Source organism: Heterocephalus glaber, unplaced genomic scaffold, assembly GCF_053883595.1.
Source record: "Heterocephalus glaber isolate CG9 unplaced genomic scaffold, H.glaber_assembly_v1.0 deba00001429, whole genome shotgun sequence".
NCBI classification, from domain to species: Eukaryota; Metazoa; Chordata; class Mammalia; order Rodentia; family Bathyergidae; genus Heterocephalus; species Heterocephalus glaber.
In genome coordinates, this window is record NW_028258294.1 from 36,018,748 (window position 1) to 36,034,501 (window position 15,754).

The 15,754-nt window shown below is 49.4% G+C and overlaps 1 protein-coding gene across 7 annotated transcripts in view; it reads left to right on the forward strand.

Moving 5' to 3' along the window:
- Positions 1-856: 856 nt before the first annotated feature.
- Pou2f3 (POU class 2 homeobox 3) overlaps positions 857-15,754 on the forward strand; it is a 78,990-nt gene continuing 64,092 nt past the window's right edge. For 2 of the 7 annotated variants that reach the window (XM_087212547.1, XM_021237767.2), the window contains exon 1: positions 7,251-7,319. Coding sequence is in view for 5 of the 7 variants with exons in the window: in XM_021237766.2 (XP_021093425.1) it covers positions 4,750-4,861; positions 7,251-7,319 (181 nt within the window). In the remaining 2 variants the exon portion in view is untranslated. Of the gene's footprint in view, positions 1,059-1,121; positions 4,862-7,250; positions 7,320-15,754 lie in introns of those variants that run through there. The other 5 variants (XM_004856809.3, XM_021237766.2, XM_021237765.2 and 2 more) reach the window with 5 other exon arrangements.

Sequence of the window (15,754 nt, forward strand, 5' to 3'; positions counted from 1 at the left end):
GAGCACTGGAATGGGAGTCCAAGGGCCTGATTCCAGCCAGGCTCTGTCTGGGAATCGTGTCTTTGGACAAGTCACTCCCAAGCTCTGGAAGGTGGCTGTCATTGAAACCCCTAGGACTGGCAAATGATCTTCACATCCATCTCTCACAGCGCCTCAAGGCAACTCTGGACCTGGAGGTGGGCGGTAGAAGGCAAGGGGCAGCAGTCTTGGCTCAGAAAATGTTTTGTTGTTTGTTTGGGGCGGGGTTTGGCACCGGGGATCAAACTCGGGTCCTTGTGCTTGCAAGGCAGGTGGCGGAACCACTGAGCTAAATCCCCGGCCCTTGTTTCAGAAAATGTGATCATTAGCTGAGAAAGCCACGGAGGCTAGGTGGGCTTGCCCGCCTGCTTACCCCAGAGAGACGCCGGTTTTGATTAGCACTTGGCCCGTTTTACAGATTAGTAAAATGAGTTCAGAGAGGTGAAGAGCCTTGTCCCCTCCACAAAGTTGGTAAGTCGTTGAGAGGTAGGATTCCAAGACCAGATTCTTTCCAGCACACCCCCGCGGCTTCTCCAAACACTCCAGGTTCCTTGTAGCGCTCTCTTCTGGAGCCAGTCCAGACGGAGGCTCAGGCCCAGGGGCGAGCTGGACAACAGCCTGGGCCGCTGCGGGTGTGTTGGGGAGGGGCCATCAGGCCGGGTCCCTCAGACGGCAGACAGGTGTTGGTCGGTCCGCCCCGGCAGCGCCCACCTCCTTCCCGGGCCCCCACCTCCTCATATGCAAATCGCTGTTTTGCCTGGGCCCGGGGCCAGGGGGTGTGGCCGGCGGCCCCCGCCCCGCGCCGCGTGCTCACCTGGGGAGTGTGGCAATCCTGGCCGCGCCGAGTGCCACCCGGGCCAGAGCAGCGCAGCGCGCGACGGCGGTGGCGACGGCTCCGGCAGCGGCTGCGGCCGGGAGCGGAAAGAAGGAGACCCTGGCTTCCCAGGGGGCCCGGCTGGGGCAGACGCTGGGGGGCTGGGGGGGCGCTGGCTTTGGCCCCACCTGGGGCAGGATGGTGAATCTGGAGCCCATGCACCCAGGTGAGACGCAGAGAGGGAGGGCGCTCTGACAGGTGTCACCGCGCACAGAAAGTGGGAAAGGAGAGGGGCACCTTGCCATGGGGGGCTTATTCCCCAGCGGCCAGGAGAGGGCGGTGTGGATAGCGGGTCGTCGCGGGTAGGTGTCTGAAGAACTAAAGAGAGGGAGTCTGGGTAAGGAACCTTGGAAAAAATGAAGGTGGGGCGCGGGGGGTTCAGGGACCCCCAGATCCGGGGAGCTGGCAGTTGTGTGGAACTCGGGTGTGCTGCGCTGCTGCTGTCCCATGAGCTTGCTGAGATGGGTGTTCACTTACTCGGCTGGGGTGTGGACCTGGGAGTGCATAAGAGAGGAAAATACGTGTATCCACATGCTGTGCAGTCAGTGTCCCCACACCTGTGTGAAATGGAGCCAACGGGGGCATTTGTGTGGGGGGCTTTGAAGGGGGGCAGTTACAGAGGTGCACGTGGGGCAGTTGCCATGCCACATGTGTATCAATAAGGGCATGTGCAGCATGTGAATCAGCATCTGCCTGTCCCTGCATGTGTTGGGAGACAGCATGGAGCAGACCCCATAGGTGGCATGTCCTAAGCACTAAGGCGCATGCACTACCTGTGCACATGTTTCAGGTGTGTCAGTATGTGTGGGAGGGGTCCCACTCATGCTCTGTGGGTCTTGGCTGTGTCTAGGCTCAGTGCATGGTGAACCTGTGTCCCAGAGTGGGTGGTGACAGATCCTCCTCTGGTTCCCATTTCCCGCGACTTCCTCTCCTAAGGGCTGGGAAGCCTCAGGAAAAGTATCATTGGGAGTCCATTTTCCCTGTGTGAGTGAATGATAGGCATGGAGTGAACTAAATCCCCACGTATCCTGCTGACTCCTTCCACAGCTGGGCTAGGGCCGGAGCTAAATGAAAGGGTTGGGCTCAGGCTCAAGGATAGGGATGGGGGGACTTATGTTTCGGTGGACATCTGAGGGCCCGAGCAAAGAACACTCGAGGTGAAGAAAGCTGTATCTCACTTGACCGCTTTAAAGTCAGCACCTTGCCTCTCAAAGTAGGCAGAATCCAATAACCTTTATTTAGGATTTCCGGGTGGCTGAACTGTGTGGTTTGCTCTCCTTTCTGGGAGAGTAGGGAGGAGAAGGCAATTCCCCTGACCTACACCAAGAAGCAGGGCAGGCTGGAGGCTTTGGCTTTTCCTGGGTCCTACCAGTCCCCAAAACAAGGAGCAATGGGTGCTCAAGGGACCCGGGGTGCCCAATCCCTGTTTTCCAGCAAGGCTGAGCAGAAAGCTGGCTGGCAGAGAGGTGTTGACACTCTGGCTACCCAGGTCTTGCCAGGAAGGGCTAGTGAGGCTGGCTTCGAGGAACCATCCAACTTATTATCCGGGTCTGGGCAAAGACTATTTCCAAAGCCCATGGCACCAACATGGAGCTGGGGCAACCAACCTGGGGCGCATCCCCTTGAAGGTATTTCTTTCCTTCATTTCCTGTCAAGAAGGCTAGAGTTCAAAGGGGAAGAAGACTTCTTCAAAGATAGACCCCAGCAGGAGGTGGGGAGTTCTTTAGGAGAAGATCAGAGACTTCCTGGGGGTTTTCCAACCTCCTTCTCCACTGGATGCTTCTGCTCTGGGGAAGTGGGAGGAGGTGGAACAGTTGGGGCTGGCCAGGGAAGCAGCCTAGGGGCTAAGTATCTAACGCAAGAGAGGGGGTGAGGTTGGGAAGAGAGAGCCAAGCCCCCATGGCTTCCCCTGGAGCCAGCTCCAGGCCGATGCTTCTGGAGAACTCCTTCATCCTCTGGCCATGAAGAGGCCATCCATCCACCTTGGGGTAGACTGCCTGGCTCATCTCCACAATTTCTTGCTGGCTCTCCCTTTTTTTTTTCTTTATGCTGGGAACTGAACCTAAGGTCTTCACATTGAGCTACAACCCCAGCCCTTTTGTATTTTTCATTTTGAGACAGGTTCTCAATAAGCTGCTAAGTTGCCTAGGCTGGGTTAGAACTTGCAGTCCTCCTGCCTCAGCCTCCCAGAATGCTGGGATTCCAGGCATGTGCCACCATGCTCTGTCCAGCTATTTCTTTAGTCTGTTTCCCTGGGGCTGTCAGGCCTCCCTGCAAGATTCCTTGGTCTTGGTGGGCTGTTCAGCTCAAGATCTTCTATACAGAGCCTTTCAGTATGGACCCTGTTGTGGGAGCTGGGAAGGGGGAGTGTCCCTCTTCCCTCCAGAGTGTCATATTATGAGTTCCTCTCTAGGGTCCCTTAGTCTTGGATGCTCTTTAAAGAAACTCGGTCTCTTTTGACCCTATTTTTCCCCTTACAGCATTCCTGTATCCTGTTAACCCTTGGTAGAGCACTTCCCCTATAAATTCCCAGCACTGGGCCCTTGGGGACTCTTCTTCAATTGATTTACTGGGACAGTTTGGATGAGGTGAAAGGGAGGAATTGGAGCTAACTAGGGCACAAACTTGCTCCCTGCTTCCTGTCCCCCATTCAGATGGCTCAGCTAGCTCTGGGGGCCCTGAGTCAATGCCATCATCTTACTCTACTAACTGGGGTACAAGCCACGATTCAGGTATGCTCAGAGCCTCAGCGCCTGGTACTTTGCAAAGCTTCTCTCCCACCGAGTACAAAGACCTGAACAGGCATGGGGCCATCAGGCACAGGAGCTCCCTCCCAGCCAAGGAGGAGGTCCACATTTCCAGGGCAAAAACAGGAGAAAAAGCAAGGCGTGTTGGTGAACACCTGTAATTTAGCTATTGAACAAGATCCTCTCTCAAAATACAATAAATTTTTTAAAAGGCTGGAGATGTAGTTCAGTGCAAAGGCCTTGGGTTCAATCCCTAGTACCACAAAGATAGATGATAGATAGGCAGAAGTGTTGACAAGAGCTAGGGAGGGAGGAAAGAGGTAGAAAAAAATAGTCTGAAGCCAGCCAGAGGGGGACACTTGGTGGGCCCCAGGGTGTCTGTTTCTCTGCACTTCTTACTGTGAGCTATTCCCCAACACAGCTGGGAAAGAGAGGTTGAGTGTCCAGACTGATGCAGAGTCAGAGCTCAAAAGTTGAGCTAAAAGACCTGATTGTGGGAGGGAAAAGAAGAGACAAGAGAAGTCTCCTTCAGCAGAGAGTTGGAGCCATGGTTGACTCAGAAGTGGGACCACTAGGTCCTTAAAGTCCCCCTGGTAGAAGTGCTCCCAACAGCAAGTATGTGAGAGATAAGCCAGTCCCTTCCAAGGACATGAAGGTGACTCTCAGAGAGAGAAGGGTGGGGCTGCTGCTTTCCCCTAGTAGCCCTGTCCCAGCAGGTCCAGGGCACAGTGGACACTCAGCCTGTAGGTAGGGGAGAGGTCATTCCTGGGTCATGCCAAGGACGGGGAGGGAAAGGCCAGCTTCAGGGCATTGCAGTGCCAGATGACACAGATGAAGGTCTACTCTGACAACTGGCTCTTACATGGCATAGCCAAGGCTCCGCAGGAAAGGGAATCATTAGTCGGATGAGATAAGAACACAGAGGAGCCCAGCCCCACCCCATACCTCTCTCACTCGCCCCCAGCAAGTGTTGTCCAACAGATGAAGGGTTACAGCATCTCAGGAGTTTCGATGTTGGCCCATTTGTAGGCTGAGACCTAAGCATTTGTCCCACCCATCAACCTCAGCCTCCTACCCAACAGGAACAGGTTCTTGGTATCCCAGCATCCTATGGGACTGAAGGAGAGGTTTTACCCGTCATCGCACCATGCTCTCCATGCAGGCTCAAATCCCAAGCCAACCCCAAATTCTCACAATGTCACAAGCTTGTGGCAGGTAGGGGGTGAGTATAATATCTTTCAGTAACTTTTAGACATAATTAAGACTAAATTTTAAGTTGATTTAAAGAATGAATGAGATGGCTTCTGGGTGTACTTAAAAGTGATACAAGGAATGGATACTGGAGGAAAGTTTGAGTTACAAGCATAAAATTATACCTTAGCTCAAAAAGTTACCTTTTTAAATGTCAGGAGTTGGAAATAAGTCAATTCAGAGACTCTGGTTGTCGTCCTTGCTTCATTGCCTCTTCATCTTTTCCGTCCCCGTGAACACTTGTTCTATGAAGGCAGAACTTGGAGAATGCTAATGGCTTCCTGGGTAAAGGACAAGTTACAGTGGTGCTAAAACACAAGACTATAGCTGTTCATGGCAGTGGGGAAGGCACTAAGGGAAAAGTATGACAAGGAGGAGAGGGGAGCCAGACTAATGTCTGAGCTGTTGTCTATTTAATGAGTTCATTTATTAGGTGCTTATTTGTTTTTATTATTTCACAACCCTCATAATAACTGTGGGAGGTATGTTTTATTATTCCCCCTTTTTTAGGTGAGAAAATTCACATATGTGGCTAGTAAGAGTCCATGATGGCACTGAGATTAAACCCAGATTTGTCTGATGCCAAAACCCACGTTCTCCACCCTAGTTCCCCTGATACAGGTTAAAAGCAGAGGGAGAGCCCTTCTGTACCATGCTCTCCTGACAGTCTCTGCCTGCGGCCTTGTGCTCAGTACTGTGGAATAGCCCTGTGGGAAGTGTGAGTTGCACATCAGTGCTAAATACTGCTCAGCTCTAGGGCTAGCACTTCACAGAACAAAGTGAAGCCTACTTCCCTGGTAGTGGAGCAGTAGCAAGCAGCTGCAGAGGCCCTTTGCAAATGTGCTCAAGTGGCCCACACTAGTTATTCTGCATGTTTATGTATGGCAGTCTGTATAGATAGTTTGAAACTACAGTGAGAAGGACTGAAGTTAGGCTCAAGAAGCACTTCCCAAATACCTGGGGGTCAGGTATGGTTGCAGAGTCTCCCTGGAGCTCTGTGACCACTCAGTGCAATATGGGTGTCCGGAGAGGTGTCCACAGAACTCTGCAGGTCTCAAAAAACTACTCAAAGCATGGTTACTCCCAGGGTTACCTTATTCCCTCCCCTATTTCTGGAGCATTCTAATACCTCTGAGTGTCTGGACTCCCCATCTCTGTTTTGTTTAGTGTTATAGTCACTGCACCCTGAGATATAAATCTCTGCCAGAGCACCACACACATCACTGCCCTAAAAAATAACATATGCTTTCTCCTCTCTTTTCCTGTGGCAGAGGTCCACCCTTTCCCCTCATCCTGATCCTCTCCAGACCTCAGGCAGCCAGATTGCCAACTGCCTGATTACCTGATGCAAATGAAGGCTGCCTCCTTGACTGGGATTGGCTGGGGAGCTGAGTATGCAAATTAGCTTACCAAGACATTCTGTGGTTTGAAAGAGTTAAAGTGCTGCCCCAGAGAAGAGGGTGGGGTGAAGGGGGGCTCAGCATGATTTGAATAGAATTTTCTGTCTTTAAAGACTTCAGTATTCCAGTGGTTTAATAAGGAGAGAAGAGAGAGAGAGATCATTCAAAGTTGCCTCTTTCCTTCCCTCTGCTGACCAGGGAAGAGACTTAGGGGCCTCGTAGGTGGTGGCAGCTGTCTGTTATGGGTAAATGTTTAATTTATTGAAATGAAGCAGGATGGAGCAGCAAGGCTTGGAGCAACCCTGGGGCCCCGTGTAGGTATGCTTTCCTGGGCAGAGCAGTGACCCACTGCCAACCCCTTTCTCATTGAGCAAGTTGAAGGAGTAGGAGAAAGTAAAGATCTCCGAAGAACAAAATCTCTAAGAAAGGCAACACAGAAGGTCTGACCCCCAGACAGTGCCCTGACCTCTGAGAACCAGATAGAGGAGGAGGCAGGAACTGAGTGAAAAGGTACTCCTACCTTTGGGTGGGGTTATTATGTAGAGTGGGGAGGAATACTACTTAAGCTAAAATAAAGACCCCCAAATTGTACAGGAAGTGGGGGTGGGTGGGAAGGGTTCTCCCACCTCACCCTTATGTCCCTCCCCTTGTTAAATCTTTACCATCTGAGTCTTGGTGATAGGAGGAAGTGGCAATGAATGATGCAAAGGTGAGAGATGGTGCAGCAGCAGTGGAGAAAGAGGGACAGAAAGGCGTGGAGAGGAGGCAAGCACAGGAGGAGGGGATTTGTGCCCCCAAGTTTATGAATATTCTAATGGTTGTATGTTCAGGAATCTGGAATTTGAAAGTCTGAGGGTGGTTGTAATTACATATTCATCTGTGCTGTTTAGTTAAAGCCACATATGTCATAGCAAGAAAAATTGTGACCTGTTATTAAAATCAGTTGTGTTTTCCCCGCAGATATCAAGATGAGTGGGGATGTAGCAGATTCCACGGACACACGCAGCACCCTCAGCCAAGTGGAGCCAGGTAAGGGTCTTCTCTTTTGGGGAGTGGAACAGGCAAGCAGGGGAGGGGAGGGAGTGGCTACAAATTGTCCAGCATGTAGTGTCTCTTCTTGCTTCTTCTTTCAGCTGGTCAGACCCAAAAGCTGGGTCTTAGAAACTGAGGGAATTCTCTGGATATGTGGGGTAGGACCTCAGAGCTTTGGAATAGTAGATATTGGTCTCAATGGAACAAACCTCTGGAACAGTCCCAGAAGGAGTCAGAACCTTAGGAGCAAAACAAAACTTAAAAAGTTAAGGAGGTAGTTCACTTTTGCAGTGCTGGGTTTCAAACCCAGGGCCTCACAATTGCTAGGCAAGCACTCGGCCACTGAGCTCTACCCTTAGTCCTTTGATTCACTTTCTTTCTTTTCTGTACTGAAGAGCAAACTCAGAAGAGCTCTATGACTAAGCTACATCCCCAGCTTTTTAAATTTTTATATTGAGACAGATTCTTGCTAAGTTACTCAAGGTGCCTTGGAACTTGTACTTGCAATCCTCCTGCTTCAGTCCCTGAGTAGCTGGGATTTCAGGCACACACCATCACATCCAGCTGTGATTCACTCCCCCCCCCCCCCCCCCGCCCCATCGAACTCAGGACCTTGTGCTTGTGAGGCAGTCGCCGGACCCACTGAGCTAAATCCCCGGCCCTGTGATTCACTTCCTCATGTGCCGTTCCAACACCTCTAGAGGCAGTAGGCTGTGTTTTCAGCTCCCAGTGACTGACAAAAGGCAGGGTCTGTCTTTGGTGGATGGAACTAGAGCCTCTCAGTCCCAGATTCTTCAGCAGTCCTTCTAAAGGAACTAACTAACGAAGCACAAAATTTTGCCTTTCCAAATTACCTGCATGTGAGTGGCAAATAGGCTCAGAGAGGAAGGCTTGGTGTTTACAAATAACTTTGGTTTTTCAAGAAGAAAAAGGGTACAGAAAAGAATTGGGAAGAAAGTTTCATACATCCATAGCCCAACCCTTGATTTGAAAACTTCATACAATTAAAAAGAACATAAAGAAAGATAAATAGAAATTGTAACACTACCAAATAACTTTAATAGCATCCAAACAAGACCTCAACTAGCCTTTCATCTGAATCAGTAGAGACATAGAAATAAGCAGTGGAAGAGAATGAATGTCCCTCAGAGCTAGACTCTTGTTCAAATCCTCTGGAAAATTCTAGCTCTACTCTTAAAGCTAAAAGATTTGGGATCAGGAACAAAGCAGCTAGGGGTGGGGATTCATCTGCAGGATACATTTGCCACAAATTTTTCTGCTCCCCAATTTATTCATTATTTTTAAAAATATTGTTCTACTGGGAATTGAGCCCAGGGGTTCTACCACCAAACCACATCCTCAGTACCTTTTTAGAGACAGCATCTCACTAAGTTGCCCAGGCTGAAACAATGTCTACTTGCACAGATAGCAATGTACATAGTGGAACAGTCTTTGCTTCATATAGAGGAACAGCTGGACTAAGGAGAGTAAGGGCCGTTTGCACCTATCTTTTGTTGTTGTTGTTGTTGTTGTTGTTGTTGTTTTGAGACAGGGTCTCACTGTGTAGACCAGGCTGGCCTTGAACTTACTATGTAGCCCAGGCTGGCCTCTATCATCCTGAGTGCTGGAATTACAGATGGGTGCCACCACACATGGCCTGCGCTCATCTTTCAATTGATTTGTTGGCTAAGCATATTTTTACTAAAGTCTGTAGAAAAAGGCATCTGTCCTTCCTTCCCAGCTGAGAAGAAATTTTCCTTCAACCTCAAGAACCTGAGATCAGCTCAGCTGGAAGTTAAAGGAAAGAGTCCTCATACTGCTATTCTTCTCTAGAGAAAAATCAGAGTCCAGTGAGAAGTTGGGTTGCCCTTTCCTAGGGTGACTAGAGCCAAGTCTGTCCACATGGAGAAAGACCACACTTAGCACTGGCACTGGTCCTTTGTTAACTCATTACCCTGACCAAACCAGGGAACAGTGTTGGGAGTAAGAATGAGCCACACAGAACCCTAAAAAGTGAGCCAGGAAATGGGGCGGGGGTCCCCTCTGATCCTGGGAGATTCAGGAGGTTAATGTGTTATGGATAATCTGAGCAAATTCTGGCCTCTTATTTGGGACTGTGAGAGCTATGCATAGAATAGGTTCAGGGAGAACAAATCTGAACATAGACTAGGACCATCAGAATCTGACTATCATCTAGGATATTGTCAATGGGCTATGTGATTTCAGACCAGCCACTTTGCCCCCACAGGAGGCAGGAACAGATCCCTTTAAAGACTATGGATTTAGGATCAACTCAACCTGGGATAAAACGTCCAGCTGTGCTGCTTACTGGCTACATGACCTGATCATTTATCCACGTCTCTTCTGTAAACAGAGAAAATTAATGTCCTTAGAGAACGTGTTGAGAGTTTCTTGACATGATGTCAAAAGCCCTTAGCCTGGTGCTTGGTGCTCGGCAGCTGGGATCATCATTACCTTTGCAGCCAGCATTACAGAGTCCGACTGTAAGTGAAGAATGGGCACTGCTGCTGAGGGCTCTCAGGCTACAAGTGGCTGGGCTGCTCTTTTCCTGTCATTTGTTGCCAGTGCTTCAGCCCCAGAGGTTTTGCTCTGTTCATCAATCAGGGAAATATTCTGCGTGGGTTCTCTTAAACTCCCAGAAGACAGTGATGTCTGCAACTTCTGTGCTGTCTGAAACTCTACCACCCCTCAATCTTTCCCCTCAATCCAATCCCTGTAGCATCCGTGCCTAGGTGATCCTCAAATTACAGCATGTATTTAAGAGCAAGAAAAAAGAAGTCCTGATTTACTTAACCAAACTTCCTGGAAAGTCATTCTGACTCATTTTATAAAAGAGGAAAGCTTATTATGAGTTACAATGTCTACCTACTTGTTTAATAGGTTCCTTTGAATTTCTAAAAGATGCCTCTGCCTTCCCAGCATGAATGAATTAATAGGTGGTTTGTCTCTGGGTTTTAAAGGCACTATTAAAAAGGTGACCTAGAAAGCCCCCGGGCCCTGTGAGCACCCTCAGCGTTTTGTGAAATCCCCAAGCAGCACTAAGGATGGGAGCCGGGAAAAAGAAGTGAAATTCCCATCCACACTGGCCAAGGAGAGCATTTTCAGACCTGAAAACAGACTTCCCGGGTGGGGAGACTTGGCAGGGCATGCAACCTTCTCTTTCCTCCTGCCTGGAAGACAACAAATTGCCTGAGACCTCAGAATGTCTTTGTAGGAGCAGTAGGGTCCAGACAAAGTTTTAGAACTTCTGTCTCCCACCCCTGCTCCCATACACAAAGGACTGAAGCCAAGTTCTATTTAGATTTCTGAACTATCAGCTTTTGTGTCCTTCCTATTACATCTCTACCTGTTACTACCTTTTCTTCACTGTTAAGGTTGGCAGTATGTTTCTGTTCTCAGTTAGTGGTTGATGAGAATACAGCCTTATGATGTTCACGAACTGCCAGGCTGTAACTGACGGTACCCATCAGCCAACCCTATGACATTGACCATGCCACTGACATCATAAGCTTAAACAGGAGAGAGGGCAAGGTGGAGGGCTCAGGAGGAAGGCAGAGAGGTCCAGGAACTTTTACAGTGCCTCCTCCACAGACCCACCTCATGTGGGCAGCTTTATGTACACCATCACATTGAATTCTGACAATAAACCTATGAGATAGAAACATCATTATCCCATTTCTCTTCAGGAGGAAATTGTGAGATGGGGAAACTGATTTGATCACAGGATCATACAGCTCACTACCAGGAATCAAACTCAGGCCTGTGTGACTCCATCAGGTTCTTATCATGGCTGGGCCATGAACTCCCTGCATATAATTTGGCAAGTGTTTCCCCAGATGGACCTTTATTTTCTTCCCTACAAAGGAAGCATTTGGACTACATATTCTCTAAGGGCTGAATTGTAAAAGCTATGTGCATAGTCCTGCTTTTCAGAACTCTTTCCCATCTCTTTGTACACCTCACATTTGCATATGGGTTTCCCAGCGCTGAACAGTTTCCCTGGGCTGTTTCCCTCACCCCCTCCCCATTCCCTTCTTTTCAGCTTCTTAATCACTCTCCCCTCTGAAGTCTCCAGTGGTCTTGCTCTGAGTGGGTTCTGATCCTCTACTTGGCCCAGCTGGCAGACCCCTAACTACCATCTACGGTGCACCACTTCAGCTCAGACCCTGGGTTCAGAAAGGTAGGGAAAAGTCCCTGTCCTCAAAGAGCTTTACTTCAAGTGCAGAAATATGTGGTCATGTGGATAACCGACAACTGTATCTATAATGGTTTCTTAAACACGTCATGCATTTGTCCTTTACAAGAACTCTACAAGAGCCAGTGTTATTATCCCACTTTGCAGATGAAGAAATTGAGGCTTGGGTGGGAGAGATTACTAGCTGCTTTTCCCAAGATCACCTGTCTAGCACATGACATACTGGAGCCTGGATCTTTCTAGTACTTTCTACTTAAAGATGGTGGTGGGAAGACTGGGGACCAACACAGAGAAACAGGGACAGAGGACACAAGAGACTGGCGCATCAGGACAAATGCCAACATTAGGGAGGATGGCACAGCAGGGCTGGAGGGAGCCACATCCCCTGTAGGTGGACTGATCTAGTCCAAGGAAAAAAGCCCTGTCGGAGCCAAAGCGCACTTGCTGGGGAGGAGAGGAGAAGGGCTGGGGTCAACTCCCTCCCTCTGCTGAACTGTGAAGGTTGACAATCAGCCTGCAGAGAACTTTCCCCACTGCCTCCTGAGCCAGTCTCCACCAAAGTCCTAGCCTCCATCCCTCTGCAGCCTCCCTTGTCATTTAACAGAGGGGGTAGGACAGGGTTCCAAACTCAGATGACCAGGGAGCAAGTACCTTGGCACCTTTGTCCTGCTCAAAGGTCTAAGAAGGAAGGACTCCAGGAGGGGAACTCAGGGGAAGAAAGGAGACCCCAGAAGTGAGGGAGGGGCTTGACATTGCTACTCATCTCTCTTATTTATCCTTTCTTCCTGGCCTCAATTGTCCTGTCTGTGAGATAGAATGTCTAACGTCAGGGAATCAGTTATTTGTGGACCTTTCACAGAAAGTCTCACCACTTAACCTTAGGAACTTCCAGCATAGCTGTGTTGGTGTTTGCTTGTTTTTGTTATTGTTGTTGTTTTGCAGTATTGAGGATTGAACTAAGGACCTTCACACTGAGATATATCATCAACTTTCTTTTCCTTTTGAGCCAGAGTCTCCCTAAATTGCCCAACCTGGGCTTGAACTTGTGATGCTTCTGTGTCAGCCTCCAACAGCGCTGGGATTACAGGAGTGGACCACCACAGCCGGCTCTAGCATGGCCTTAAGCAAGTTGAATGGGACTTTACAGAGAGCTCCAGGGAGGCATGGAGGAATTAGTGCGTCGCCTATGATCCCAGAGAAATAGTGGGCAGCTGACCCAAGACTGAACTCACTCTCATGGCCAAAGATCAGTTCATTTGTGGTTCCCACTATCTATACCCTCTTGAGTTCCCAAGAAACTAAGCAGAGGATCGCCACCAAGATGTGAGGTTTAAGGTTGGTAGTTTAACTTTCAGTCCAAATATTGATAAAGTGAATCTTTTTTTTTTTGGTACTGGGGATTGAACTCAGGACCTTGTGCTTGCAAGGCAGGCGCAGTGCCACTGAGCTAAATCCCCAGCCCCAATAAAGTGAGTCTTGAGGTGGTAGAGAGGACAGGAGAAATCTAGGAAGTATCTGAGAGCCAGTGAGACCTAGGGGAAAGTGTAATAGACAGTCTTATATTGACAGCCATCTCTAACCAAGGCACATGTGTGAGCATGCAGACACACACCCTCCCTGTTTACAATTAAGTGACAGAGTGGGTGTAAAAGCACTTCAAAAAGAAGTGAAGACACATGAAGACACCATTATCACTAGGTTGATGATTACTGAAAACATCCAGGGGACATCTCTCATTGAAAGATGTGAGACAAGTGTCGAGGGCATGCGTTTCCTCACAGTAATAGAGGGTGGAGGGCACCGCAGGAATAAAACTAGGAAATGGACTATGTGCTCTCTAGGGTCTGAGTCTCATCTCACCTCTCTAGAAGAGCAGAATGAAGCCATGGTTCTCCAGACATTAAGAAGGAACTGATCTGAATTCCTGAGGTGTGAGGATTCTGAGAGGACATCTTGTCCATGGCATATCTCCCTTTGGAGATATTTCAAAACCATCCCTGGAAAATGAGAGAATTTCCTCATCTTAGAGATTTCTTTTGCCTCACCTATCTTCTATCTCTAAGAAAAACCAACACAATATCTCTTGGCTACCTATTCTTACAAGATAACAGTCCCCTCAAGTACCTGTCAGTCCTTTCATATTGCTCCCCCACAATCCTCATGCTGCAACATAAGCCTCTTGTTCTGGCCTTCTATAATCAGCATGTCTTCCATCCTGCCTTATCTCCTGCTTCTGTAACAGGGAAATTAGAAGGCAGTGATTCACTACCAAGCTTCAGACTGTGGCTGTGTGTGCTGGAGGTCTCGAGAGAGGGGCCTGTGGTATAGGACTTGCCTGCCTGCCTCCAGCACTGAGAGAACCCTGGCAAGCGAGACAGCCACAGTGGCAACTCATACCTGTGCCACGACTTCCAGTCACAGACCCTTGCTCATCCATGGAGTCCCAGCCCAACCCACAGGGCAGGACCATGCTGCTCAGATGAGCCATGAGCAGTGGGCAGCCCTGCCCAAGGCCTTTCCCTCTTCTTTTCCAAAGTGTCTTTAAGGAGATAGGCCCCTCAAAATCTTGGGTGCCATCTCTGCACTTTCTCTCAAACCTAAGAGGGGACAAAATAGAAGGAGCCAGATGGGGATCGTCCATGAGCCATCTTTTACCATGGGAGTTCCCATTCGTTCCTCAGTGATTATTCCCACTTCTCAAACAATCTTAGGGTTTCCAGCCTGCCACAGATCACTTAGGTCCCAGTTCTGTTGTGCACTGTACTACAAAGCTCTTGCTCACTGCATACTTTGGGCAGCTCCCAAACTGCTCTGCACCAGTTCAGCAGGGAAATGCCACTGATTGGGCTTGGATGTTATTCGTGTTTCTCAATCCTTACTGTTTGTATGTGTCTGGTCTTGGACCCTAAAAACAGCACACAAGCCAGCCTCGCTTGCTGGCATCACTTTGAGATACACTGCCTTAGGGGAGTTTGCATTGTATATAAGAATGTCCCTTTCCTTTGGCATCCTGTGAGCAATGGATACAGCTAACCCTGGTGAAATCTATGACCTCCTTGGAATATCTTCTCTGGAGATGGGGGCGGTGGGGGGGGGCAGCATGTCCTTTGCTGGCAGGGTGGAGTGGCAATGGCACTGCCACATGGAGCATGCTGGGAGACTGGCCACAAAGCAGTGTCCAGAGACTCAGGCCACTGCAGCCTCCCCAGCCTTAAGCCTTCACTAAGGCTCCCCAGATCATAGTCCCGCAGCCCCCAAGCTGTGCCTAAATGCTTTTGGTTTCTTGGTCCCACCCCCCTCCTCAAGAAACAATTAGGACAATGAACACCTGGTATGGAAAAGTGCTGAGCAAGTGGAAAAAGAATTTACAGAGCCATGAGCGACCAAATTAGGGTAAGTCCTAGGGGCTTGAGGAGCAGTCCCAACCCAGACAACTGAAAAGCAGGAAGTCTGTCGCACCCCACCCCCACACCCCACCTCAAACACTGGGGTTGGGCACACCTCCAGCTGGTCTTCTCTGGTGGTTGTGTTTCTTTTGGAGGTAGGAGGGGTGAAAGGGGTGGAAATACTGGAGGGCCAGGGGAGATGGCAAGTGGAGTCTCAGGCCGGCATTTTCTGGAGGGTCTCTGTGTCTAAACCTTCCCCATGGAAGGGCTTGTCTGTTAGCCCACTTCCAGGCAGTGCCATGGATAACAAGCAAAAAGCACAAGAGAGTCCAGCTTTCTGCTCATCCCCATTCCCATGATTTTTGCTTTGCCAGGACAGGGGCAGATTCAGAGCTGAGCTTGCTTAAAGGAAACCTGCATGAGATCATCCAAGTTGTGACTGTGTTCCCTCTCATTTGAGCCTACAGCCTATGTATCTGGCAGGGCCCAGTGGGAGCATAATCAGAGTCCTCCAAGGGGGCTGAACTTTATGTCTAGGGGCCAGCAGTTGAAAGTACCCTCCTGGGACTGGTGAGCCCACTGGTGGGAGCTCCTGGGATAACAGCAGGGCCCCGGAGACCCAGGAAAGGCTCACTTTCCTGCCAAGCCAGGAGCATAGGAAAGGGAGCTGCAGACATCTCCCAAAAACCACTGGCGCTGTTGACTCAAACAATATATAATAGGTGTGCATTTACATGGTGTTTTACATATGGCGCCTTTTATCTCCTGCCACTGGCACCACTGAAGCCCCCCACGTCCTCACTCTTCTGCCACCACCCTGGAGGCCTTGT